The sequence below is a fragment of the Myotis yumanensis genome, unplaced genomic scaffold (genome assembly GCF_028538775.1).
Source record: "Myotis yumanensis isolate MYYU_CA2020_CCGP unplaced genomic scaffold, mMyoYum1.0.hap1 SCAF_2, whole genome shotgun sequence".
NCBI lineage: Eukaryota > Metazoa > Chordata > Mammalia > Chiroptera > Vespertilionidae > Myotis > Myotis yumanensis.
The window spans coordinates 46,505,994-46,528,893 of record NW_027223753.1 but is presented as its reverse complement, the minus strand read 5'-3'; the positions used below and the strand labels follow the sequence as shown (position 1 = coordinate 46,528,893).

Genomic DNA, 22,900 nt, shown 5'->3' with positions numbered 1-22,900 from the left:
ACCCAAGAGTACCCTCTGGTCTTTCTAACACCCCAGACATAGGAACCCTCTAATTACTGACTTCTAAAGAAACAAGAGCTTTCAGAGAATCCTGTGCCACAGTTACTCTCTCTGTTATAAGCCAGGTCTGTTTTTCTAAATCACAACTGGTGTCTTAGAAAAACTTTCTTAATAAAACACTCAGACCACGGATTCAATTTCTGGTCCTGACCATGACACTGTAGTTGCCATTCAACTAGAGAAACCTGACATCATTTTCCTTGTATTTTGCAGCTAGGAAGGAAATGGTGCCCCCCAAAAGCTTACCTTATTTTGTTGCCGCCATCTTGGTTACAAACAGGCAATAAGTCCATCAGAACCTTGTAGAAGTATCTAAGCGTGAAGTCAATGCCCATCACAGCCACAGTGTGACCAGAAGACATCTGTGTACTTCATGTGAACAAGATCAAAGAGAAGAGGAGGCATGGTTATTTAAAGGTAAAAGCCATGCTCATCATAAGGACATTGCATGGTATGAGAAATGCATGCCTACTGTTCCTCCACACTTTCCACCCCTATAAAAACCATCAACTAAACGACTGAACTAGCATAACATGGAGATGTGATGAGAGGAAAAGTTAGGACGAAAGGTAGAAGTTTCTAAAAAAAGAGACCAGCCCAAATAAGGTGCAGCTGTGGAATACGGCTAGTCCTGACTACAGATGTTCAGACAATGACTGGACTACTCTTTGGCAAGAACATGAGGATGGGAGGGAATAGGCATCAAGTAGCAGGCTGGATGCATGACTACTATGGTTCCTCACAACCGGGAACCTATAGACAAGGAGCTTGAGTCATCCCCTTAATTACAGGTAGAGAAGCTGAGATCTCCCAAAGGTTAACTGACTAGTGTAAGGTCACAACAAATTTAGTAAAAACAAGTTTTCTTTCTATAATACTGACGTTGGCTCCATGCAAAACACAACTCATATTTTAGAACAAGACTTTCCTGGTTCATAGGCCAGATCTTTCACCATTCGAAATGCTAGTCTCAAAAACAGGAGTGCCAAGGAAGACAAAGTTGGGCAGTACAACATGGTGCTACCCTTTTAGCTCTGGAATCAAGCAGATCTGGGATCAAATCCTGGCTCTGTTGGTTTCTATCTTTGTGGCTCCTGGGACAATACTTCACCTTTTAAGCTTCAGTTTTCTCATCTGAAAGTGGCGATAATTATCTATTTCATAAAGCTATTAAATGAGGTAGTATATTTATAGTACTTAGCAAGCTGCCAAACATATAAAAAAATACCCAATAAGGTGTTTTAGTAAAAGTTATTCTAAAAAAAAAACTATATAGGACTTAAAACTCAGCTGTGGACAGCATGAATTCATTATTCTTTCAGAGGAATTGCTGGATATGTATCAGAAGCATTGGCTTCTCACTTGGAACCTAGATTCTTCTTAATTAATCTATGTCCACGAGCAGCTGAAAGGGCTTGGTTACGTGGCCCCTTTTGTGGCTGGGAGTTTTCAAGGTTTACCCAACAGGGCACATTCCAAGAGTCCATAATTATCATCGCCCACCCAACTGATTGATCTCTTTATAAAGAAAACACCAAAAGAAAAATGGCAATGCTATTGACAAAAATCTTAAAAATTTTAATTGGAAAGTTCAGAAGGAACTTCCCCAAGTGAAATCCTCTTGTGGAAAATCAGAATTTGGGAGTGAAATTAGCCTTGCCGTGTAGACAACTGACTCCTTCTAGTTACTGTCAACATTGAAACTAACTTATATCACCCCAGACCGCATCCCCATTCCAAACCCCCTCCCAAAAGAACCACTGGAAAAAAGGGACCATAACCCATACTAAAATTTCTATCAGAGTTTTGCTATCAAAGTGTGTTTGGCATGGGATGGGAGAGGATCGTGTGGGATTATCTTTGAGAGGGTATTGCCTCAATAAGAGCCTCATTATTACTGAAGTAACTTAAATTCCACCGTGAAAGAAATCAATGACTTAATACCTTACATGGGATTTGTGCTTCATAGCAAATGTTTTCCTGAAGAATCAGTCAAAAGAAATTTAAACCTCTTTTGGCTGTCCAGGAGAGTGATGAGTCTAAATAACAGCCACCATTACGATAATAGTAACAGCTTCCATTTACTGAATAGTCACAACTGATAGGATCTCTGGTATCATTTCAATGATGTCTTTCTTCACAGGAAACTTATGAGGCTTTATCATTTCTAGGAAACTGAAGCTTGGGAAGATTAAGCATTTGGCCAAAGTCTCACAGTGAACAACTAGTGGAAGCAGGAATTTAAAGTCAGTGTCTGCAACTCCAAAAGTATATAATGCCTCTAACCATTAGGTTACACTGTCTCCTTAAGAGGTTCCAGGCAATTTTACATGATCTATTTCATCTCCTGCAAAGATGTCAGAAAGGAATTATAGTTCCTACTTACTAAATGAAAAATTAGGTTTAGAACGGTTAGAAGACTTAAACAAGATTGATCACCTTTTATTTATGATACAGAGTCCAGTATGGAAATCTGGCTCTTTCTACACTACTTCAGCTGCCTCAGTGAAAAATACAACTCAGGTTTTTTGGGACAAGTTAAGATGATGTCCTCTGTTTGACTGTCATCTGCTCCAATATGATCCACATGCTGAAGTAAAAGCATGCATATTGCCCATGTAAGTCTAACATTCATATTTTACCTGCATTTCAAAAATGTACACTGTTACCATAGCAACTCTCAAAGATTACCATAGAAAAATCAAACCACGCTGACATTTCTATGTACAATAGACCACGCTGTTTGTGAGATTTTCTCTGTCAAGGACTCAAATGATCAGTCCCTAATCACTGACTGTACTTCATCATCTTTATCAGCATTATTATTCTCCAAAGAGGCACACCTCAATTCTCAGGCCACTAATGATGTTCTTGGAAGAATCTGATAAGTGAGCATTGAGTTAGAAAAGCTCCTCCCCAAGCTATCAGCCAAACCACTGCTGATAAATGACCAACGATAAATGACGATGCCTCCTGATAAGCTGAACAGCAGCTTAAATTCTCTCCTCTGACCTATGAAAATGCCAGAAATTTAAAGCACGAATGGAATGATGATAAAAATAACTTCCATTTATTTGGGATTCGATATTGTCAAGTAGAGGGCTAAGCATTTTACACACATCAACTCATTCAACATGGGCATTATTGTCTCTGTTGTGCATACGAGGCCAGGAGGTCAGGGAATAATAGTAATAAGTATATAACATGTATTGAGCCCTTACCATGTGCCAGGCCCTGTTCTAAGAGCTTCACATGCATTATTTAATGTAATCCTTGAAGAATCTTTTGAGATAGAACCAAATATTCCTTTCATAGGTTAAGAAACCAAGGCAAGAAGGAACTTGTTTATAGTCATACAAATAGGAAGTGGCAAATCTACTTTTTTAGAGCAGAATCAGATCTGAGGAGGAGGTTAGGCTCTCAAGCTGGCACATCAGGCCAGATTCACTAGCAATTATTTGAAAAAAAAACTGCCTTTGCAGAGAGCCCATCTACCAATACACCCATTAAAGCTACAGAGGCTTTGCTTGAGAACCAGAAGAGGTGGTTGACTTGCATGATAAACTGTGTTGAATGAAAAGTACATGGCTTTAAATAAGAAAAGCACGCTCAGCTGAGAAAAATGTTCAAATAACAAGTCCCCAAGACTGTACATTGATCAAGGCAAGAGCAGGTACTTATTCCTGGAATTCATTCTCACTGAGGGACTGGTGGACAGAACCCAAGATTTAAATGGCCATTCAACTCTTGCTACACTCAACTAACCTTGTATAGTTTAAACACACTCTAAAAACTAATCAAAATAAGGAAATTGAATGCAGGTATTTCTCATTTGAAAGCCCATCACATTTCCATCATGCTTCATTTGGACTAACACCGTAAATATTTATAAGTAAACTCAATGGAAATTCTTCCACCCATTCAAACCCCAACAAAAACATGTATATGTGCATATGCACATGAGCATAAAAACCTGCACCTTCCTGTGGCAACCCCATTCCACCAACAAAAGGAATACTGTATAGAAGGTAGAAGGAAGAGCTAAGGAGTGTGGATGAGTGGCCAGGTGGGACAAGCCTGATGGAACGCCAGAGACTAAGGAAGAAACACACGGGTCGTTGTTTGCGACCTGCCTCCCAATAATATCCTCCAGAGCCCATTCCATTGTCCTCAAAGGCCAAGGTGACTGCTGTCCCCTCAAAGAAATCACCTTTGTTTACTTTTTCTCAACTGATCAGTGTAGGAGGGATGCCAAGCCTTGCTATTCAGACAATAGTAGGCGTATGCCTAGCAGATGGTCTGTTAATGAAAGCATGGGAAAAAATCTGTTCTAACTGAGCGTTTTCTTGTTTACACGTGAAATATTATATGATAGGAGCAGCTGATTGAGCCAAACAGATACAGTGCCCTGCAAAGGAATCAACACTTGGCTGGCGACAGGGCCCTGCTTTCCATGGAGACACAGGTCATGATTGAAATTCCACACAGAGCTGCTTCCAAATTCTTACTCCCAATGAACCTGCCTTAGAAGAATTTACCGAATGTCAATCACTTGGTATATAATGAGCACCAGTGAGAAGCATAAGGTTGAGCAAGGAAATCTGTCTCCCATAAATTTTAAGGTATCATTACAGGTACTCGTCAAAATATGGTCTTTCTTGGTCACTAGGGAAAAACAGCTATTTGTATAATGAAGGGATTAAAACAGTTTAATGTGTTTGACTTGCCTCTCCACCCAACATTTCACTGACATTTGTAGTTTAAATACTGAAACTTCAAAAGCAGGAAATATACAGCACCCTAAATATATTTAAAGTGATACTGACATTTTATACCATTCCTGGAAAATCAATTTTCAAAATGCCTTTTTATTTTTCAGGAGGCAGTGGGAGGACAAAATAAAAACAACAGACTCCTATATGGTTCTAGAGTTAGACTGCAATACAAGAGGAAATAAATGTGATGTCTTGATACTTTTCTCCCTTCACTGAGAATGCTCCCTTCTTTCAGAAAACACTCTCTGGTCATGATTAATTGTCAGGCTCCTATTGCTATTTCTTTTATATTTTTTAATTTTTAAAAAATATATATTTTATTCATTTTTTACAGAGAGGAAGGGAGAGGGATAGAGAGTTAGAAATATCGATGAGAGAGAAACATAGATCAGCCGCCTCCTGGACACCTCCTACTGGGGATGTGCCCGCAACCAAGGTACATGCCCTTGACCGGAATCGAACCTGGGACCTTTCAGTCCACAGGCCGACCCTCTATCCACTGAGCCAAACCGGTCAGGGCTCCTATTGCTATTTCTTTGATTGGGGTAAGCCTGGCATTTCTACAAACTGCTCTAGTGAATCTAAGATCCTTCTTTTTCTTCTTCACAAGCATCATCCTGGCTGCCAAGAACAGGGTAAGAGCTTTTCATGACTCTACCACGATAGCCTTGTGAGGTGGTATTATCCCCACTTTACAGATGGCAGAGGGAAGCCCAGGGAATCCGAGAGGACACGGCTAAAGAAGACACTCAAGCCCTGGCCGGTTTGGCTCAGTGGCCAGAGCATCAGCCTTCGGACTAAAGGGTCCCGAGTTCAATTCTGGTCAAGGGCACATGCCCGGTTGCAGGCTTGATCCCCTGTAGGGGGCGTGCAGGAGGCAGCTGGTCCATGATTCTCTCACATCATTGATGTTTCTATCTTTCTCTCTCCCTCTCTCTTCCTCTCTCTGTAATCAATTAAAACATTAAAAAAAAGACAATCAAACCTCAGCTTGCTTCATTTCAAAGGCCATGCTTTTGCCATTAACCTATTTAAATTTTCAAAATACCCTTGCCATGTTCAAGAAATGACTAAGAACTAATGAAAATATTACCTGGATGAATGAATTGTATGGCTAATAGTCACCACGTAGCCAGCTCCTCCAACATCTAAGTAAGGGCCAGTCAAAGAAATCAACCCTGGATTAGCTACTGCATGGAGATACCTAGTAGAGACCAAAGAAAGTTACATTACTTTAGGATATGAACAACTCTGTGAATTCCAAAGAAAAGGGAGCTGGTAATTCAAAAAAATATTTATGGGGACTGGGTGAAAAAAGTGAAGGGATTGAGAAGTGCAGATTGGTAGTTAAAAAATAGTCATGGGGGTGCAAAGTATAGCATAGGAAATACAGTCACTAACATTGTAATAACTGTGTATGGTGCCAGGTGGGCACTGGAAATATCAGGGAGAACACTTTGTAAAGTATAGGATTGTCCAACCACTATAATGTACATTTGAAGCTAATATAAAAATATAAAATAATACTGAATACAACTGCAATTGAAAAAAAAGTTTAAAATGGTAAAAGTATTTACTATAAATAGTGCCTATATATTACAATAAAATTCAAAGGGTTCATATCTTTTATGTCTGACCATAGTAGCATCAATACAAGAGGTCAAGAAAATCTAAAATTCTCCTTTAAAAAAGATACGGAACTCAGGATATGTCTGAGCTTTTTACAAGACCTATAGTCTAGATCAGTGGCACCCAACCTTTTTTTTGGCCATGCCCCACCTAAGCATCTCTAAAATCCTGATGCCCCCCGTGACATATAATTCTTATTATTCAAAAAGCGAACTCCTGTTCATGTGGAAGAAGTCTAACCATTAACATCATCTAAACAAGCTTCCAAAGAACATGGCATCCATGAAAGAGAAAAATAAAAGAACGAAAGGACAGTTGAAGTACTGAGGAAGAAATCACTAAGAAATTGTTAAATAATAATAATAATAATAATAATATGAAGTGATATGAAAAAATAGCAAATAGTTTCAAAACAAATAATAGAGAACTGAAATGCATAAATATGTCATAATATATATTTGTATGCTGTTTACGAGGCCCCTAGAACCATAACAAATGCAAAAAACTCACTGTTAATACCTCTCGAATTGCCCCTCTTAAAAGTCACATTGCCTCTCTGTGGGGCGGATGCCCCACCTTGGGAACCACTGGTCTATATGTTTTAGAGGCTAAAATAAAAATAAATTAATGAATGAAGTAGAAACAAATACAATTGGGCACATAAAAATGCATCCTGGATTGGGAAGGGTGGGGAAACAGGCAGTAAAACAAGAGCCGACTCATGAGTGACTTAGTGACCAAGCAGCACAAGACTAGAAATCTTGTTTTTATGCCCCAATTGCTCCCCTGCTATACCACCTGACTAGCATTTGTTTTTGAAAATCAGAGAAAAAAGAAAGGCCAGAAGTAAAAAAAAAAGTTTTTGAATTCATACTTGTTTATTTTCCATAGGTCATACCCGAGCTGTAATTGGAAGCCATAATCATGCGCAGTGACATTAAGTATACCCACTATAGACACACTGCACTCAAGGTAGAATCCAATGAACTACTAGGAATGGAAATGGCTGAGCATAAAGCATTTCAGTCTCAACATTTCAATGAAGAGATAAAAACATTGTACACAGAGGAAACCCACAAAGCTGTTGTTAGTACATTAAAAACAACAACACACTATTCAAAAACATGTTTTCACTGCCATGAAAGTACCTTCTTTGGTGTGACCGCCTGAAGTTGCTTTATAGTATGTACTTATCATGTCTCTCCAGGGTTTGGGGGGAACCTTTGATAATGGAAGCCCCGAAAACTCACCATTGTCTCCTAGTGGGATCAAATGCTTTGTCCATGAGGGAGCCAGGATAAATTCTGAGGACGCCATTGGGTGTTGCTATGTAACGGCGGACAATGTAAGTGTTCAGGCTACTCATTTCCATTTGTGTCATCCATTCATCTGTGACGTGGCTGGTAGCCATTACTTCATTTCTGACAGAGAACTGGGAGACAAAGGAAGACATAGCGGGGATCCTTTAAGACGCACATGAAAGGAGAGGGGACCGCTGGCAGCGCTGCCCAGCGCTCTCTGGCAGGGAAGCCAGGGCCAATTACTTCTTCCAAATCTTGCCCCAACAGATGGGCACAGCCACACTTGGGGGAAACAAAAGCTTACTGAAATGCAGTCGGTGGATGTGGGAATGGGATTTACTCCATTGTTCATACTAGCGAGGCTTTCTGCATTTAAGAGGACAGATCCTACAGAAGCATCACACACACACACACACACACACACACACACACACACACGCGCGCGCGCGCGCGCACACACACACACAGAGCAGCTAAATCTCTGCTCCTTAAACGTCATCATAGTGATCTCAACAGACAGTAGGGGTACTTTTCTTCTCTCTCCTGGGAAAAACAGGCCTGGGAAAGTGTCACTGGTCTCTAACTCACACCCACCCCCCACCCCCAGGAAAACCCCTCGTGCATCTAAGGCCTGAAAGAGCTTGTTCATCTGGCTCCCAGGCTTCTTCATCCATCAGAAGGGGCATCACCGTCAACCTCCCCCGGACACATGCTGTCTTTCTGGCTCTCCAGCCGAGAGGCACAGATCCAGGCCTGGGCTTCCCACGTCCAAAGTTCACAGTCAGCAGGTCCTCCAGGCCTGGGCACAGGGCACCCCGGGATGGGGCCCCACGCCAGCACTCACTTTGAGCCCCGGGTTGGCAATGAGGCGGGTGTTGTCACTGAGGTAGGCTGTGTAGTGCTCCACCATGCGCTTTGTCTCGGGCTGGCTGAGGTGCTCGTAGGGGGAGGAAAAGCTGCCAGCAGACAGCATGACGGTTGGACTCTCTGAAAGACAGCAGACAAAGCAGGCCTGAGAACGCCGGGCTTTCCTCTCAGGCCCCCACAGAAGCACCCCTAAGGCCCTGCCACCCTGTCCGCCTTGGGGCCTTAGAGTCTCCCAGAGGAAAGCAAAGAACTCGACATGGGGCTACAATCATGAGCGAACCAGAAGAGATACACATACAAATATATGCAAGTGCCTGATATGTGATCTGGCCAAGGTGCAAAATGCCTGAGAGCTACACATGACATATGTATGAGGATCGAGGAGGCAGCACAGGACATGGAGCCAGACTGGGTTGAACCTGGGCTCCACCATTTCCCAGCTGCGTGATGTTGGGCAAAAGTTGTACTATATGTGGTGTTTTTATCATCTGCAAATGGCGGCGGGGGGTGGGGGGGGTGGGGAGGTAAAATAACTGCACCAACCTTACAGAGTTATGGTGAGAATGATATCAGCTAATATACTATGAAAAGCAAACGAGTTAAATGTAAAGCATGCAGATCGGTGCTCGGCACACGGCTAGTGCTCTCAGTGCTCACTATTATTGTTCACCCTGGTACTGGTATCGAGGAAGGAAAATGGAATATTGGAGTCAATGCAAAAATAAAATAAAGTAAGATCCTCACAGACGGATACAGCCAAACTTGGCATAAACGAAAGCCTGTAGAAAGGTAGTAGTTACCTAGACGTATGTCACTGTTGATCCTATCTAAGAGGAAAAGCCCTGTTCTCTATTAAGACAGAAATGCTCAGTGAAATACATGATAAATCATGAACACTTCATTTTCGGCTTTGAAATTTTTCATTGTTCATTCTTATTTTAAAAGCTTTAGAATCCTGTGTCCTATCTCATTTAAATCTATGGGTCACTTCCTATTCCTTTTGTTAGTTCTCAGTCATGGTGTCCTGTTTCCTTGTGGCCTAGTTATTTCTGACTGTGCTGGACGTTAGACAAATTAGTAAGAACAGTTGAGGCCTAACAGGACGGGAATACCTTCCTCCAGAGAGGAATGTTCTGTGATTCTTCCAGGTGCCCCTCTCGGAACTGGCACTGCAGGCCTGCACATTTTTAAAAAATGCAAACTGATATGTATGGCGAACTGTTATGAGTAAGACCACAGAGGAAGCTGAGCAGTGCAAGACTTTACCTAGAGTGGCCAGCTGTTTGAAGTGGAGGCAAGCACTGGGCTGGCCCAGGAGGTCCAGCCGGTGGTACAGCAGCTTGCTGCTGGGCACGGTGTTGAGGTTCTTCAGTTGTCTGACAGGTATTTCTGGTTGTATCACCACAATACAGAGAATAAAGGAAGTGTCTTGTACCTGAAAAAAATTGATAGAGAATTTCTAATACAGAAAATGAAGGTCCCTGCGAATTCTGCTCTGTCTTCTATCCCACATGGAAAAATATTTGATGAGGGAATGACAGACATGAAGATGGGGTGATAGACACTATCTCTGGCAAAAGATTACATTTTACGTTTCCTATTTTCCTTTCTTACAGAAAGAAATGAATGTATGGGACAGGAAATCACAGAGCTAATGAAGGGATCAGAAACTCAAACTCGAGTCCCTTTGACACAGCGACCCCGGCCCTCCTTTGCTTATTTAAGCAGGAACATGGCATGAGAACACGACCGTTATGGGGTTTGAGATGCATTAAAACAATACATAGTTGCTTTTGCAATGAGTATTTTTATAAAATATATTTTTATTGATTTCTGAGAGTAAGGGAGAAGGAGAAATAGAAACATCAATGATGAGAGAGAATCATCCATTGGCTGTCTCCTGCACATCCCACACTGGGGATCGAGCCCACAACCTGGGCATGTGTCCTGACCGGGGATTGAACTATGAACTCCTGGTTCATAGCTCAACCACCGAGACACGCTGGCTGGGCACAATGAGTGTTTTTAGAGCTGCCTATTTTAAAAGCAAATTATGACTCCACATACACAGCCCATACCAAATCTGATTTATTCATTATATTCTCCACTTTCTCTTTGCTTGGTTGGAGATGACCAGGATCTCCCACTCATGACAAGTACACATCCTGTGGCTCCCTCACAAAGCTGCCTGACCTGCCACTTTAGCCCAGGGGAAGCAATGTGCTGTAGCTTAGCCTAAACTATTAGGTGCACACATCAGAGCACTTTCAAATGCACTTTGCTCCTAGAAATGAATGCTCCTCTAAAATTTGTTGGGAAAATTGTCCACCAAAGTAGCAAAGGCAAGTCAAGCTATTTAGTCCTTGCTCCTTAAAAACAGCAGAGAGCCAAACTACTTAAGTCTATTACATCAGGAGATGGATGGAATCTATTTAAAAGGTAGCTTGCAAATAAGTGAAAAGAGTGATAACCAGCTAAGTCAGAAATAACGCAGCTCAAAGGGTTTACTTAATGACCACGGGGAAAATGCTAACGAGGCAGGTTAGCGTTAAGTATAATTTAGGGTTTGTGAGGATGGTGGCAGAATCTTTTTAAACACGGGAGAAATCTGCATGTCCCTGGGATTGCTTTCAAGTACCCCTGCCAAGGATGTTCAATTAGATTCGCAAACTGAATCCTTTTCCTCCACCCACAAAATTAGAAAATGACAGGGTGTTCTGAAGGGACATTCACGCCTTTCCCTTTCCCTTTTCATTGAGTCATCCTTCGAGTTTGTTTCCTGGGTTGCGTGTTCCAAGGAACCAAAAGATAAATACTTTGCTGACGGGCCAGAATATCATTTTATAATTGTGTCTATTCTGGAAGAGAAAAATAAGAAGTTACCCAAGTCTTGGACCTATTGGGATTATCACTTCATAAGGTATATACATGTCGAATCACCATGTTGTTACACCTAAAACCAATATAATGTTGTATATCAACTGTAATTAAACAATTAGAAAAAAATTAAAGACAAAGTTACCCCAGAATGCTTTATAACTATTTATGTTTATAAATAGTTCTTAACTAGAAAGGAAAACAGATTTCGACACAGGCCTTTCTATTGTGTTCTCATCAGGACTATGATGCACCCAGAGAGGCTCCCCATGACTGGGAGTGGTTTTCTCACTGACTGCCCATGGGATTCAGTGTTTTGAAGGGAAGCAAGGCTGTGCAGTACAGGAACACTGTGATACCGTCTTATAGTCCGTACTTCCTTCCATCCCTCACAGCATGCAGCCTCCTCAAATGCTTGAAGATGGACTTGGGTTCCACAGTGACAGAGTCGTAATCTCTTAACATTCCTAACATAATCCCTCATGGTCCATTTAAAGTAATTCCGTGAAATAATCCATCCATATCTGTCCGCTACATGTATGGATGCTAAGCAATGTAACCAATTATTCTCAGCATGAGCTAAGTCTATTTGGATTATATTTAGTAGAGGAATTCATTTTATTCCTGAGGACATGATGAGCACCTTCTCCCTAAAGTAACTCAAATGTAACTCAAAAAAAATATTTACTCTTCCTGCTGGGTAACCAGGCCAGTCTTTTAAACTCCAATCTCATTATTTATTATTACCTCTTTCATTTTTCACTTAATAGTGATGTTCTTGACAATTTCAGAACTCTGAGAAATACTTGAAGTAATTTCATGATTACACCTATTTGGCGGAGCAGAATGGCCAGAATTTACCAGTATCACTGAAAAAATAACAACATCTATCTTAAGAAGATAATACTTTTTTCAAAAAATGTTAACACTGGGTTTATTTACTCTACGAAGAAGGTTTTAAAGAATGCCTACGTTTCCTTCTTTCTCTTTCAATGCCAACACATATAAAGGTAGATATTTTCCCAGGATATAACTGAGTTGCTTTCAATCAGGTTGCACTGCAGGTACCCAATCTCCAATTTCAAATATAAAAGTATTTTTCAATGAAGTATTCTGGTGTCTGGCTCACCTTTTCTGATGTGAAAATTAAACAATTCATCTTTATTTAAAAACTCTATTAATACAAAAAATAAGGGCAGATGGTCCAATCATTCTCAAAAAAAAATTCCTGAAGATGAACTGACTCAGAATTTCAGAAAGATTTTGACCTTTGTCAAATCTGTACTATCCTATATAATAAAAGCCTAATATGCTAAGTGTCTGGTCGTCCGTTCAACCAATCAAAGCATATATGCTAATTATATGCTAAGGCTGCTCAACTGCTCGCTATGACATGCACTGACCATTAGGGGGCAGACAGTAAACCGGTCGCTATGATGTGCACTGACCACCAGGGGGCAGACGCTTGACTGGTAGGTTAGGTTGCTGCTGGAGTCCAGCCAATCGAGACTGAGCGAGACGCCCTGGAACCCTCCTGTGGTCCCTCCCCAGCTGGCCAACCTCCCGAGTCCCTCCCTGGCCCTGATCATGCACTGGTGGGGTCCCTCGGCCTGGCCTGTGCCCTCTCGCAATCCGGGACCCCTCAGGGGATGTCGGAGAGCCGGTTTCGGCCTGATCCCGCAGGCCAGGCCGAGGGACCCTACTGGTGCACAAATTCATGCACCAGGCCTCTAGTCAAACAATAAAATACCAGTAGGATTAGGCTTGTAAATGTACGTTTCTCAAAAAGTTTCATTTAGTATTTTGTTGCCTTTTGTTTCCAGTGTAGAAATCACTGCTGCCATTATGATGCTTTAAGAACCAAATGAGAACGTTAGAGGAGAGTCATGTCTAAACCACAGTGGCTACTCCTAATCCTTGTGATTCCTATGCCAGACACAGACCTGTCTGAAGCTGTTTAATTGCCTGCATCCACCACTAGGCTGGACGCTCTATGAAGGCAGAGAGAGCATCATTCTTTTTCATTCTTCTTAGCTCATAATAAATGTTCAGTAAGAAGTTCTTAAAGGGATGAATAAATAGCCATTTGGAATCAAAAGGTTAAACACCAGATTTGGCCATCCAAAGGAATCCAGGATGACTGCACTTGAGGTTTAGTGATTGAAATTTGATGAAAAAAATACAAGTCCACTCTTCCTTTGGTCAATTACAATATCAAGGCCCTGTAACAGCATGTTATGGTATGCTTCCAAGAGGGAGTTAAGGACAGGAACATAAATCATATGGACAGTGTGTTTTAGATTCAATTTCTTTGTGGCGCCCTCTCTGACTGAGGCTGGTAAAAAAAAAAAAGCTGAAATGGGTACCACACGTTATGGCTAATGTGTCAACGCACTTGTGATGAATGTGAATTATCCAAATTCTAATATGAAAGTTCCTTTCCCTTGGAATATGTTAGCAGAGGGCATTTATGTTTTCATATCTCTTTTTTAAATTCCCAACTTCCACAATTTGAATTTAAAATGATAAAAATTCACTGGATATAACCTAAATGTGCATACATAAGGGACTGTTAAAAAAAACTATGTCCATTTATATAAATTACATAGCCATTAAACGTGCATGCATAGCCATTAAACGTGCATGCAGTAACATAGACATGTACACTGATCTATATGCCTGTGTGTGCATAAAAATTTTCTGGAAATTGACCAAAGTGATTATTTATGGGGAATGGGAGGTCAAAGCCAGGAGGGAGGGAAGGGCACAGTTTACTGTCTACTGCATATTCAGTTCGATTCATTTATCATGAATAATAACTGGTTTCATAAATAAAAAAGGTAAAAAATTATAAGACATCTGGAGTATCTCTTCTTTTTCCAACCACTTTAAAACTGATTGGTAACATGATCCGACCCAAGGTCCCTGGAATTCCTGTACCCATGGCTGCTCAGGCAACGGCGCGTCCTCTCACTCACCATCTTCCAGGCGTAGCTAACGTTGTACGCCTGCTTCCCGGTCTCTCTCAGCTTGTTTATGTGCCAGGACAGGGATGAGTTCACAGGCACTGCGATAATCTGACTGCCCAGAGGGAGGCTGCGTTGGCAAACAGAATGAAATATTTCAGGCCAATGATAAAATGAAGCACTTAATTAAAGGCTGGGAAGAAGCTGTGAGTCAATGGCCACCTCCTGAGTTTGAAAAGCAATGAAGCTCATCACTTTTGAAAGAGATAATGTGAGATTTTCAATTTTGTAAAAGTATGCTGTCGGCTCTGCACTAAAAACATTCCTGACTCTCTACCCCTGCACCCCCGCCCCCCAATTCTAATTCTTTCCAGAAATGATGTTGTCTCAGATCACTCAGTTATTACTTTACAACCAATGAGCACAAAGACCTGTTTCTCTATAGGTTACCATCTGCCAAAATAATGTATCATGGTTGGAAAAAATCCAACCTGTTCTTTATTTCAAGAGAAAATGTTGTGTATGATGGTGCTGTCAACTTGGAATGGATACTAGGTTGCCAAGATATTTTCTGGCATGTGGGAGAGCTGGGCCTCAACTTCACCTTTCATTTTGCCAGCATTTTTCAACTTGGTACAATGGGAGTATTCTTTTTAAATGAGATAACATATATCTGATTTTACAATTAAAGGCAATGTAAACACAGAATTTGATTTACAAGACATTTCTCCTAAATAACAGTTCTAAGAGACCTTACCTATTATTCAAAGTAAACATATTTTTGGCTATTATTCTTAGGAAAAAAAATTACTGAGTATACTTTTGGTAACATTAAAATAATTTATATACTTGTTTCATATCCTGTAATAAACACTCATATTTGACCTCAAAGGATACTATTCTCAGAGAAAATCAGTACGACAGCCCTCACCTTTTCCTTACCTTAGAATATTTTGCCGAACCAAGTCAAATTTTGGGATATTTTCATAATGAATGATGTCAGTATGAAGAGGGGGTTCTGATAGTAAATATGGCCTGGTAAGAGATGGGTGCATAAGTGTATACCCTGAAATAAGAAAACAAAGACACAGGCTATGGAAAACATGTTGTAGGAAGTAGTGAATCTAATAAAGTGCCTATCGTAGGTTTGAAATATGGAATAGTCTGGGACGGCTGCCCAACACTCAATTTCTCAGTATGTAACTCACCAGTCCAATAAAAACTGAACTTGTTTTATGTGTTCTTGTATAAAACTCCTGAAGTGTAGAAAGATGTCTTAAATTATCGGACATCTGTTTAATCAAGACTATTTTGGAGGTACTGGTCATTTGGTTTTCATTTTATGAAATGTCCTGATCTATCATATAAACCTTAGTGCTAGTAAACCCAAAGATAACAATATAGACCAAAAAAGTCCAAAGGATCACATTCTGTGTGTCATTCAATCCTCAAGTCTAATTTCCTGACGTTACAAATAACTGTTACCTACCCTTCCACACAGCAGAGGAACATGTGCATACTGTTTGGATTCATTCGGCCACCTTTACGGTGTTCTACTATAAGTAGTAGTCCTAGTTACACTGTGTTTGTAGAAATACTATCATTTCTTTCTTGATTAGGATCAGAATAGCTACGGATTTTTTTTTCCAGGTTGCTAAAAAAATCACTCTTTCCCCTGATTAATTTTGGCAGATTACCTTTGTCATCTATGAGAAAAGTATAGGAAGCCAAAGAGTCTTGGTAATACGTCACATCTTCAAGGATGTAAGCCAGGTTCACGTCCACACCTACAATTCCCAGAAGTAGGTTTCCAAAATAACAGGGTTTACTCACTGTCATTATCAAACCTATGGGTTAAAAAAAAAAATCCAAAGAATAGCAGACAAGGACAAAGGCGGGACTTGTGCTCTGGTGAATCATAAAGGCTCCTAGCAGCCATCCAAATTCTGCTGGGAAGGAAAGCTCCCTGTGTGACCCAGGAATCAGCCACTGCCTTTCCAGACGTGTCAGGGAGGGAGAGTACAAGGGAAATCGAGTCTATTGGGGGTTCAGATATCTCAGTTATACTGAGGCAATGTGTACATTTTCCACTATTTTTCACCTTGAAGGACATGACATTCCAGACCAGTGCAAATCATCAGCGGCACTTAATACATCATTCTACTTCCTGGAGTAAGGAAAATTCAGCTGAACTTGAAAGACCACTGTGGACAGGGGATCCAAAAATCTGGGTTCTACCCAATTGTGCCCCTTGTGTATCATACATCTCTCATTGGACATAACTTCCCTGCAGCTTGATTTTCACATCTGTTTGAAGGACACAGTAATAAGTGCTGTACTGATTTCTAGGGGTTGTTCGATGAAAAGATATTATGGATAAAGGAAAGCCTGTAAGGTACTATGTTTCACTAAGGCATCCTATCCAAAAACAGACGAATGGAGAGAAAAAAACTTAGAAAGGCACAGAATCTTGTTATCTGACCACTTAGAACTCTGACTAGCTAAAGGAGACACTTAAAGCAGCGGTTCTCAACCTGTGGGTCGCAACCCCTTTGGTGGTTGAACGACCCTTTCACAGGGGTCGCCTAAGACCATCCTGCATATCAGATATTTACATTACGATTCATAACAGTAGCAACATTACAGTTATGAAGTAGCAACGAAAATAATTTTATGGTTGGGTCACAACATGAGGAACTGTATTTAAAGGGCCAGAAGGTTGAGAACCACTGACTTAAAGGAACATATTTCTTGTCACTTGGGCCAGGAATGTGCAAATTTTTCTGTAAAGAACCAGATAGTAAATATTTTAGGCACTGTGGGCTATGTAGTCTCTGTTACATACACTTTCTTTTTCTTAAATCTGAGCTTTAAAAACATAGAAACCATTTTTGGCTCACAGGCCATACACAAACAATGGAATGCTTACAGAAAGAGAAAAGTAAAAGGGGAGAAAGAGAGCAGTGAGCCAGTGACTGGCCCTGGGCAGAAGGGAAGCTGTGCTTTCCTCCTAGCTTTACTACTGTGGTGGGTAAGTTGTGCAACCTCTCTGAACGAGACTCTTCATGTGTCAGATGGGGAGGTGAGACAAAATGATCTCTAGGACCCCAAACAAGTCTACAATCCTAAGGCTCTAATTCAAACCTCAAACAAAACAAGGTATAGCTTCTCTCTACCATCCTCTTGTATTGCCCTGTGCTTGATGGCACTTCATACCTTAGCAGCATATATCAGAAAGCCATCCTTCTATGAACACGTGGGAAAGAGCTTTGGATCTTCTTCAAGATTTCTACAAAGAATCGGCTTCCACCCAGAGAACTGTGCATGATGCCCACCCCAAGTGTTACTGAGCTGCTGTGATTGTCAAGGCCAAGTACATGCATCACACGGTAGGGGGAAGTGGATACAATACTGCAAAACTTCCTGAAAGTTATGCCCAGCTATAAGGTAAATAACCATTAAGGATGCAGTGTACAGCATGGTGACTAGAGTTAAGGATACTGTATTGTATATTTGAAAGTTGCTGAGAGAGATCTTAAGAGTTTTCACTACAAGAAAAAATGTGTAACTATGTGAGATGATGGATATTAATTTATTTATCTTTATAGACTTAAACACTTACTGAGGATGGGATGTGTGCCTTACCCACTACTGCCTGAAATAAGGCTTGACTGGCACTCAGTAATGTTGGTTAAATGAACAAAGGGCCACTTGCCTGTAAGGCTTGACATTTCCCCAGAAGAGAAAGTAACCTTATCTAAAGGTGGGCATTTTTAATCTATACACTTCTATGGGCCCTGCCAGAAATAGGAAGGATAAAAAAATTTGGGTGTAGCATCAGCTCCACATTTCTTCCTTATATAAAAAACATGTTTACCTAATTCTAGAAAACACACTCTGTATAGGCTTGTTACTTTTTATACACGAGTTTCCTCTGAATATCTGTATTCATCAGAGTCCCTGGTTAATGGAACATGAACATAAAATCTCATATGGTGATGGTGTCTGGCTCTTCTATCTTCTCTGACAAGGAAGAATAGGGAAAAGGGAAAAAATAGGCAAGAATATGAAAAGGAAAAGAAAAAGGTTGTGCTTCTCCTGAGCACAGGCCGTTGGCATTATTCTGGATGCTTTACAAATATTAGTGCAATTAGTGCAATTAATCTTCACAACTGTCTTGAGGGAAATATTATTTTTCCCATTTTACAGACCAAGAAATTTAATCATGACAGTTAAACACTTCACCCAACTTGTGATATTGGGATGATGATGATAATAATAGTAATACTGACAAAAGTAAAATAACAAATTATGATTAACTGTGACATTAGAATGATAATGATAATAGCAATAACAACAAAGATAAAATAAATAAATAAAACCAGAACAGTAATTATTATTGAGAGGAATGCCAGGCACTAATAAATTTCATAATTACAATGACTTCAAAAATTTAGACTCAAAGATAGAGAGCTGTCTGGCAGCTGTTGGGGTGGGGGGAGGTGGAGGAGGGTATGATAAATGGAGACTTGACTTGGGGTGATGAACACACAATACAGTGTACAGATGATGTGTTGTGGAATTGTGCACCTGAAACCTGCATAATTTTGTAACCAGTGTCACCCTAATAAATTCAATAAAAAGGAAAAAAAAGAGATTACATTTTGAACCAATGACCAAATGGGAATTTACAAGGTTAAATAAGTTAGCAAGGACAACACCTCAGCTGTGGAGTGGATTTGCAATCCTCTCTAATGCTAAGCCTGTACTTGTTGCCTACTCCATGTTGCTCTGCCGTTGAGGCTAAATCCTAAGCACTCTGAGCTTTCTGTACCCCCAGCTCTGCAAAGTTGCTCTTTAGTTCCAAGTCTACCTCTTTTCCCTATCTTTTAGCAGGAAGTCTCCTCCAAACTCACCATCTCCCATCTCATCGGAGAAGGGGAGGCTAAAGACAGCTTCATCGATCATCCGGTTGGGAAGGTTGGTATAGAACCTGCCGACCGTGGTCTCCAGGTTACTCAGCTGGTTCAGCACCATCATGCTGCCCTTAATCACGGGCAAGGCTGTCCGGTCCGGCACGCCATACTTTCCTGAGTTCTGTTCAGCCAGATCTCTCAGAAAAGCCAGCTCTTTCAAACCAGTCACCCCATCTGAAATGGAAAGCCAAGGGAAGACAATGTAACACAACATGGTATAAATTCCTACAATAACTCTGCCATTTAGATCTAATAAAGGCTTGGCCGAGGTCTTGCAATACCTCTGCCAAAGAGGTCTTTGCAGAGACAATCTGGACTCACAACAGAGATACCAGTTCTTGTTGAGGATCAGAGCCTGATGCATAGCCTTTCCTCAAATAGTCAAGAGGGCAAAGGGGTTCTTCAAAAGGCAACAATGCAAAACACATGAAGCTCCATCTAGTAAGGATGTGTTCTCCCCTAAAAATTTAATTATATTCAAATTATTTTTCTGCATTTAATATTTGAAAGCGAAAGTCATGACTAAGAAGTCTGCATTTAATTTAAATTAGATGAAATTGTAAGAGTTTTAAAGGATAGAGGTTTACCATTTCATTTCTTAACCTCCTCGCCTATTAAACACTTGCCAAAGTCTCATGCAACTAAATGAAAGAATTATGGATTGCATTTAGAATGCCTCCAACCCTTGTGCCTTTAAGCTCATTTTAATTACAAATGTTTTCATGCTTGATATTGTTAGGATAACACTGGATTTGATTTATTTAATGTATATATTTTTTTATGTTTAGATGGTTTTAAAACGTTGTAAAAGATTTAGGCATACCGGGATGTATTGTTCTACAACATCTGTAACCCATAGCACAAAAATAAATTTAATAAAACTTTTAAAAATTCTGGTTTGCTATTGTTGGAACACAGTCAAGAGGATTAGTAACTGATCCCATATGGGTACCACTGTAAGCAAATTCAAATGATTTCAATCACTACTGAGATTCTACCAATGAGTTTTAAAAAGGCTTTGCCTCATGTTCTTCAGTCATTAAAAAAAAAAAGTGACATTATCATTTTTAAATAAGGAATGTACATAGTTCTAACCTTGGAAGTCTATTTCTAGAGTCATAGCAGGATCTAATGGATATTATTACTTTCTTAACATATTGTGTTTTAATAACTTGGCTTTTGCTCCACTCATGCAATGCTTAAGGAAAGTCAGAACCAGATTATTATTTCCTTTGCTTGACACAAAGTTGAGATGGAGGGGTGGGAGTGGGTAAGTGGTACATTCCAAGTAAAAGATAACACAAAAGATACACTGATCCCTACTCTCTGACCTTATACCCTTGAGAAGCTCAGAAGCTCCCAGAGGTGAATGATAAAAGCACATAACATAAGGCAATAAATACATTTCCTTTCTTTGTTACCTACTGCTTGGTTCTTTCAAAATGTAAAAGAAAAGCAATAAACAGGAACATCTACTAGCTAAAGAAGAACAGTGTGGGATGCAAGGATACCAAAGATTGGAAATTTTATATCACTCTATCATGAAATGTTATGTAGGCCTGGCAGTAGGGGAGCAGACTGGTTAAGTATGTTGTATAGTTCTATCATCAACACAGTCATACTGGAAACTACATTTCCCAGAATTCCCTTTCCGCTTATGCTTCCAGGTTAAAGGTGACCAAAAGTGCAGTGTTGTGAAATTTAAGAGAAGTGAGAGAGGGTGAGGGACAGACACAGAGGGACCGAATGTCCTGGTTTGTCCAGCTCACTCTGATCTGATTCAGTTTCCTTTCCCAGCTGTTGGCCTGCTCACCCAGGGCAAGCCCAGATGCTTCACTTAGAATTCCCAGGGGTACGGCCACGAAGGGCCAATGACCTCCCACAGACTTCTGCACTAGCTTCTAGACATCCCTAAAAGCTCCAACTTGTCCACCCATACCAGAGCTGGCTACCAAATATTGTCAACTCTTCTTTTTTTTTTTAACTCTTCTTTATTTTTCTAGTTTCCCCATAATTTCGTACACTGTAATCCTGAGGATAAAACTGTTACATCCACATTCTCAGGGTGGTTCTGCTTCCTTACTTGAAACCTGACTGGTCGAGTAAGAGGATGTGGCAGTGCCACTGAACAGTGCTCGGAGGCGGACAGCGTTCGGAGAAATTGGCAGTGAGCACCTGTGTGTGGCTGGATTAAAGGGAGAAAGAGAAGAGATGGGGATGGTGGGAGGGAAGTCACCAGAGGTTTTAAGAAAGGAAACTATCAGGGCACAGCCGGTGCATAAGAGTCTCTGGTGGGAAGACTTAGGACCAGTGAAGAGATGGGTGATAGCAACGAAGCTTCTTTTCTCAGTGTCTGCCTGAGCAGACCTCCAAATCCAATGGAAAAGAGGAAGTGATCCCTTCATTTTACGTTTCCTCACTGCTGCACTGTTGCACTGAATTTATCTGTCGGGTCGGTCTGTCTTTCTCACTAGGTTATAAGCTTCCTGAGGACAGGGACTTTGTGTGACGCAGCTCTAAAACCTCAGGGCACGGTTACATTGTAGGCTCAACACATTTTCCTTCCTCTCCTGCCCCCTTTCTTTCGGTTCCTTCCCGTCCCCTCCCTCCGTCCCTTTTCTCTATCCTTGCCTTTCTATTAAGTGTGAAAGAAGCTAAACCGTATGAAGAAAGAGTGATGGGCACCCAGAGGTAACACCGAAAGACATGTGCCATAGGAAAAACCGGCCATCCCTGCCCGTCTCAGCTGGGAAAATACCTGGGAAAGAATCCTGCTGGTCAAAGCTCAAATTCCGGGACCTCACCTAAGAGGGTCCGAACGAAAACCCGAGGGAGTCTGCATTTTACAAAAACAACTTAAAGTAATCCTTAGCACATTAAAATATGAGAACCGCTGCCCCTAATGCCATGTGGTTCTACATGGAACTCTGGAAGGGACCAGGAGACATTCGAGACCATAGGTGGGCAGGGGTGCTGGATCAAGACACGGTCTTTAAAAACAAGAGCCTAGGGCAGTGATGGCGAACCTTTTGAGCTCGGCGTGTCAGCATTTTGAAAAACCCTAACTTAACTCTGGTGCCGTGTCACAGATAGAAATTTTTTGATATTTGCAACCATAGTAAAACAAAGACTTATTTTTTTGATATTTATTTTATATATTTCAATGCCATTTAACAAAGAAAAGTCAACCAAAAAAATGATTTTGCGTGTCACCTCTGACACGCGTGTCATAGGTTCTCCATCACTGTGCTAGGGCCACCCTGAACAGGGACCAAGGGGCCTGAAGAAGGAGATGCTTGGGTAGGAGAGTGATGACTGACAGGTGGGGACAGGACACAGCAGAGAGGCTAGAAGATTGAGTGCAGTCAGACTGGGGGACGGAGGAGAGCAGAAGGAAAGAACAGCGAGCTTTTCCTCAGAGGGGCCAACTGACTAAACACTTTCACATA

The 22,900-nt window shown here is 40.9% G+C and overlaps 1 protein-coding gene across 3 annotated transcripts in view; it reads right to left on the bottom strand.

Moving 5' to 3' along the window:
- Positions 1-22,900, bottom strand: part of CACHD1 (cache domain containing 1) — a 212,717-nt gene that overhangs the window by 22,232 nt on the left and 167,585 nt on the right. For 2 of the 3 annotated variants that reach the window (XM_070405283.1, XM_070405285.1), the window contains exons 9-17: positions 19,392-19,625; positions 16,173-16,322; positions 15,418-15,541; positions 14,488-14,605; positions 9,899-10,067; positions 8,610-8,752; positions 7,715-7,896; positions 5,929-6,039; positions 307-429 (exon numbers count right to left, since the gene is read on the bottom strand). In XM_070405283.1, coding sequence (XP_070261384.1) covers positions 307-429; positions 5,929-6,039; positions 7,715-7,896; positions 8,610-8,752; positions 9,899-10,067; positions 14,488-14,605; positions 15,418-15,541; positions 16,173-16,322; positions 19,392-19,625 — 1,354 coding nt within the window. The remainder of the gene's footprint in view (positions 1-306; positions 430-5,928; positions 6,040-7,714; positions 7,897-8,609; positions 8,753-9,898; positions 10,068-14,487; positions 14,606-15,417; positions 15,542-16,172; positions 16,323-19,391; positions 19,626-22,900) is intronic. The other variant, XM_070405284.1, reaches the window with a different exon arrangement.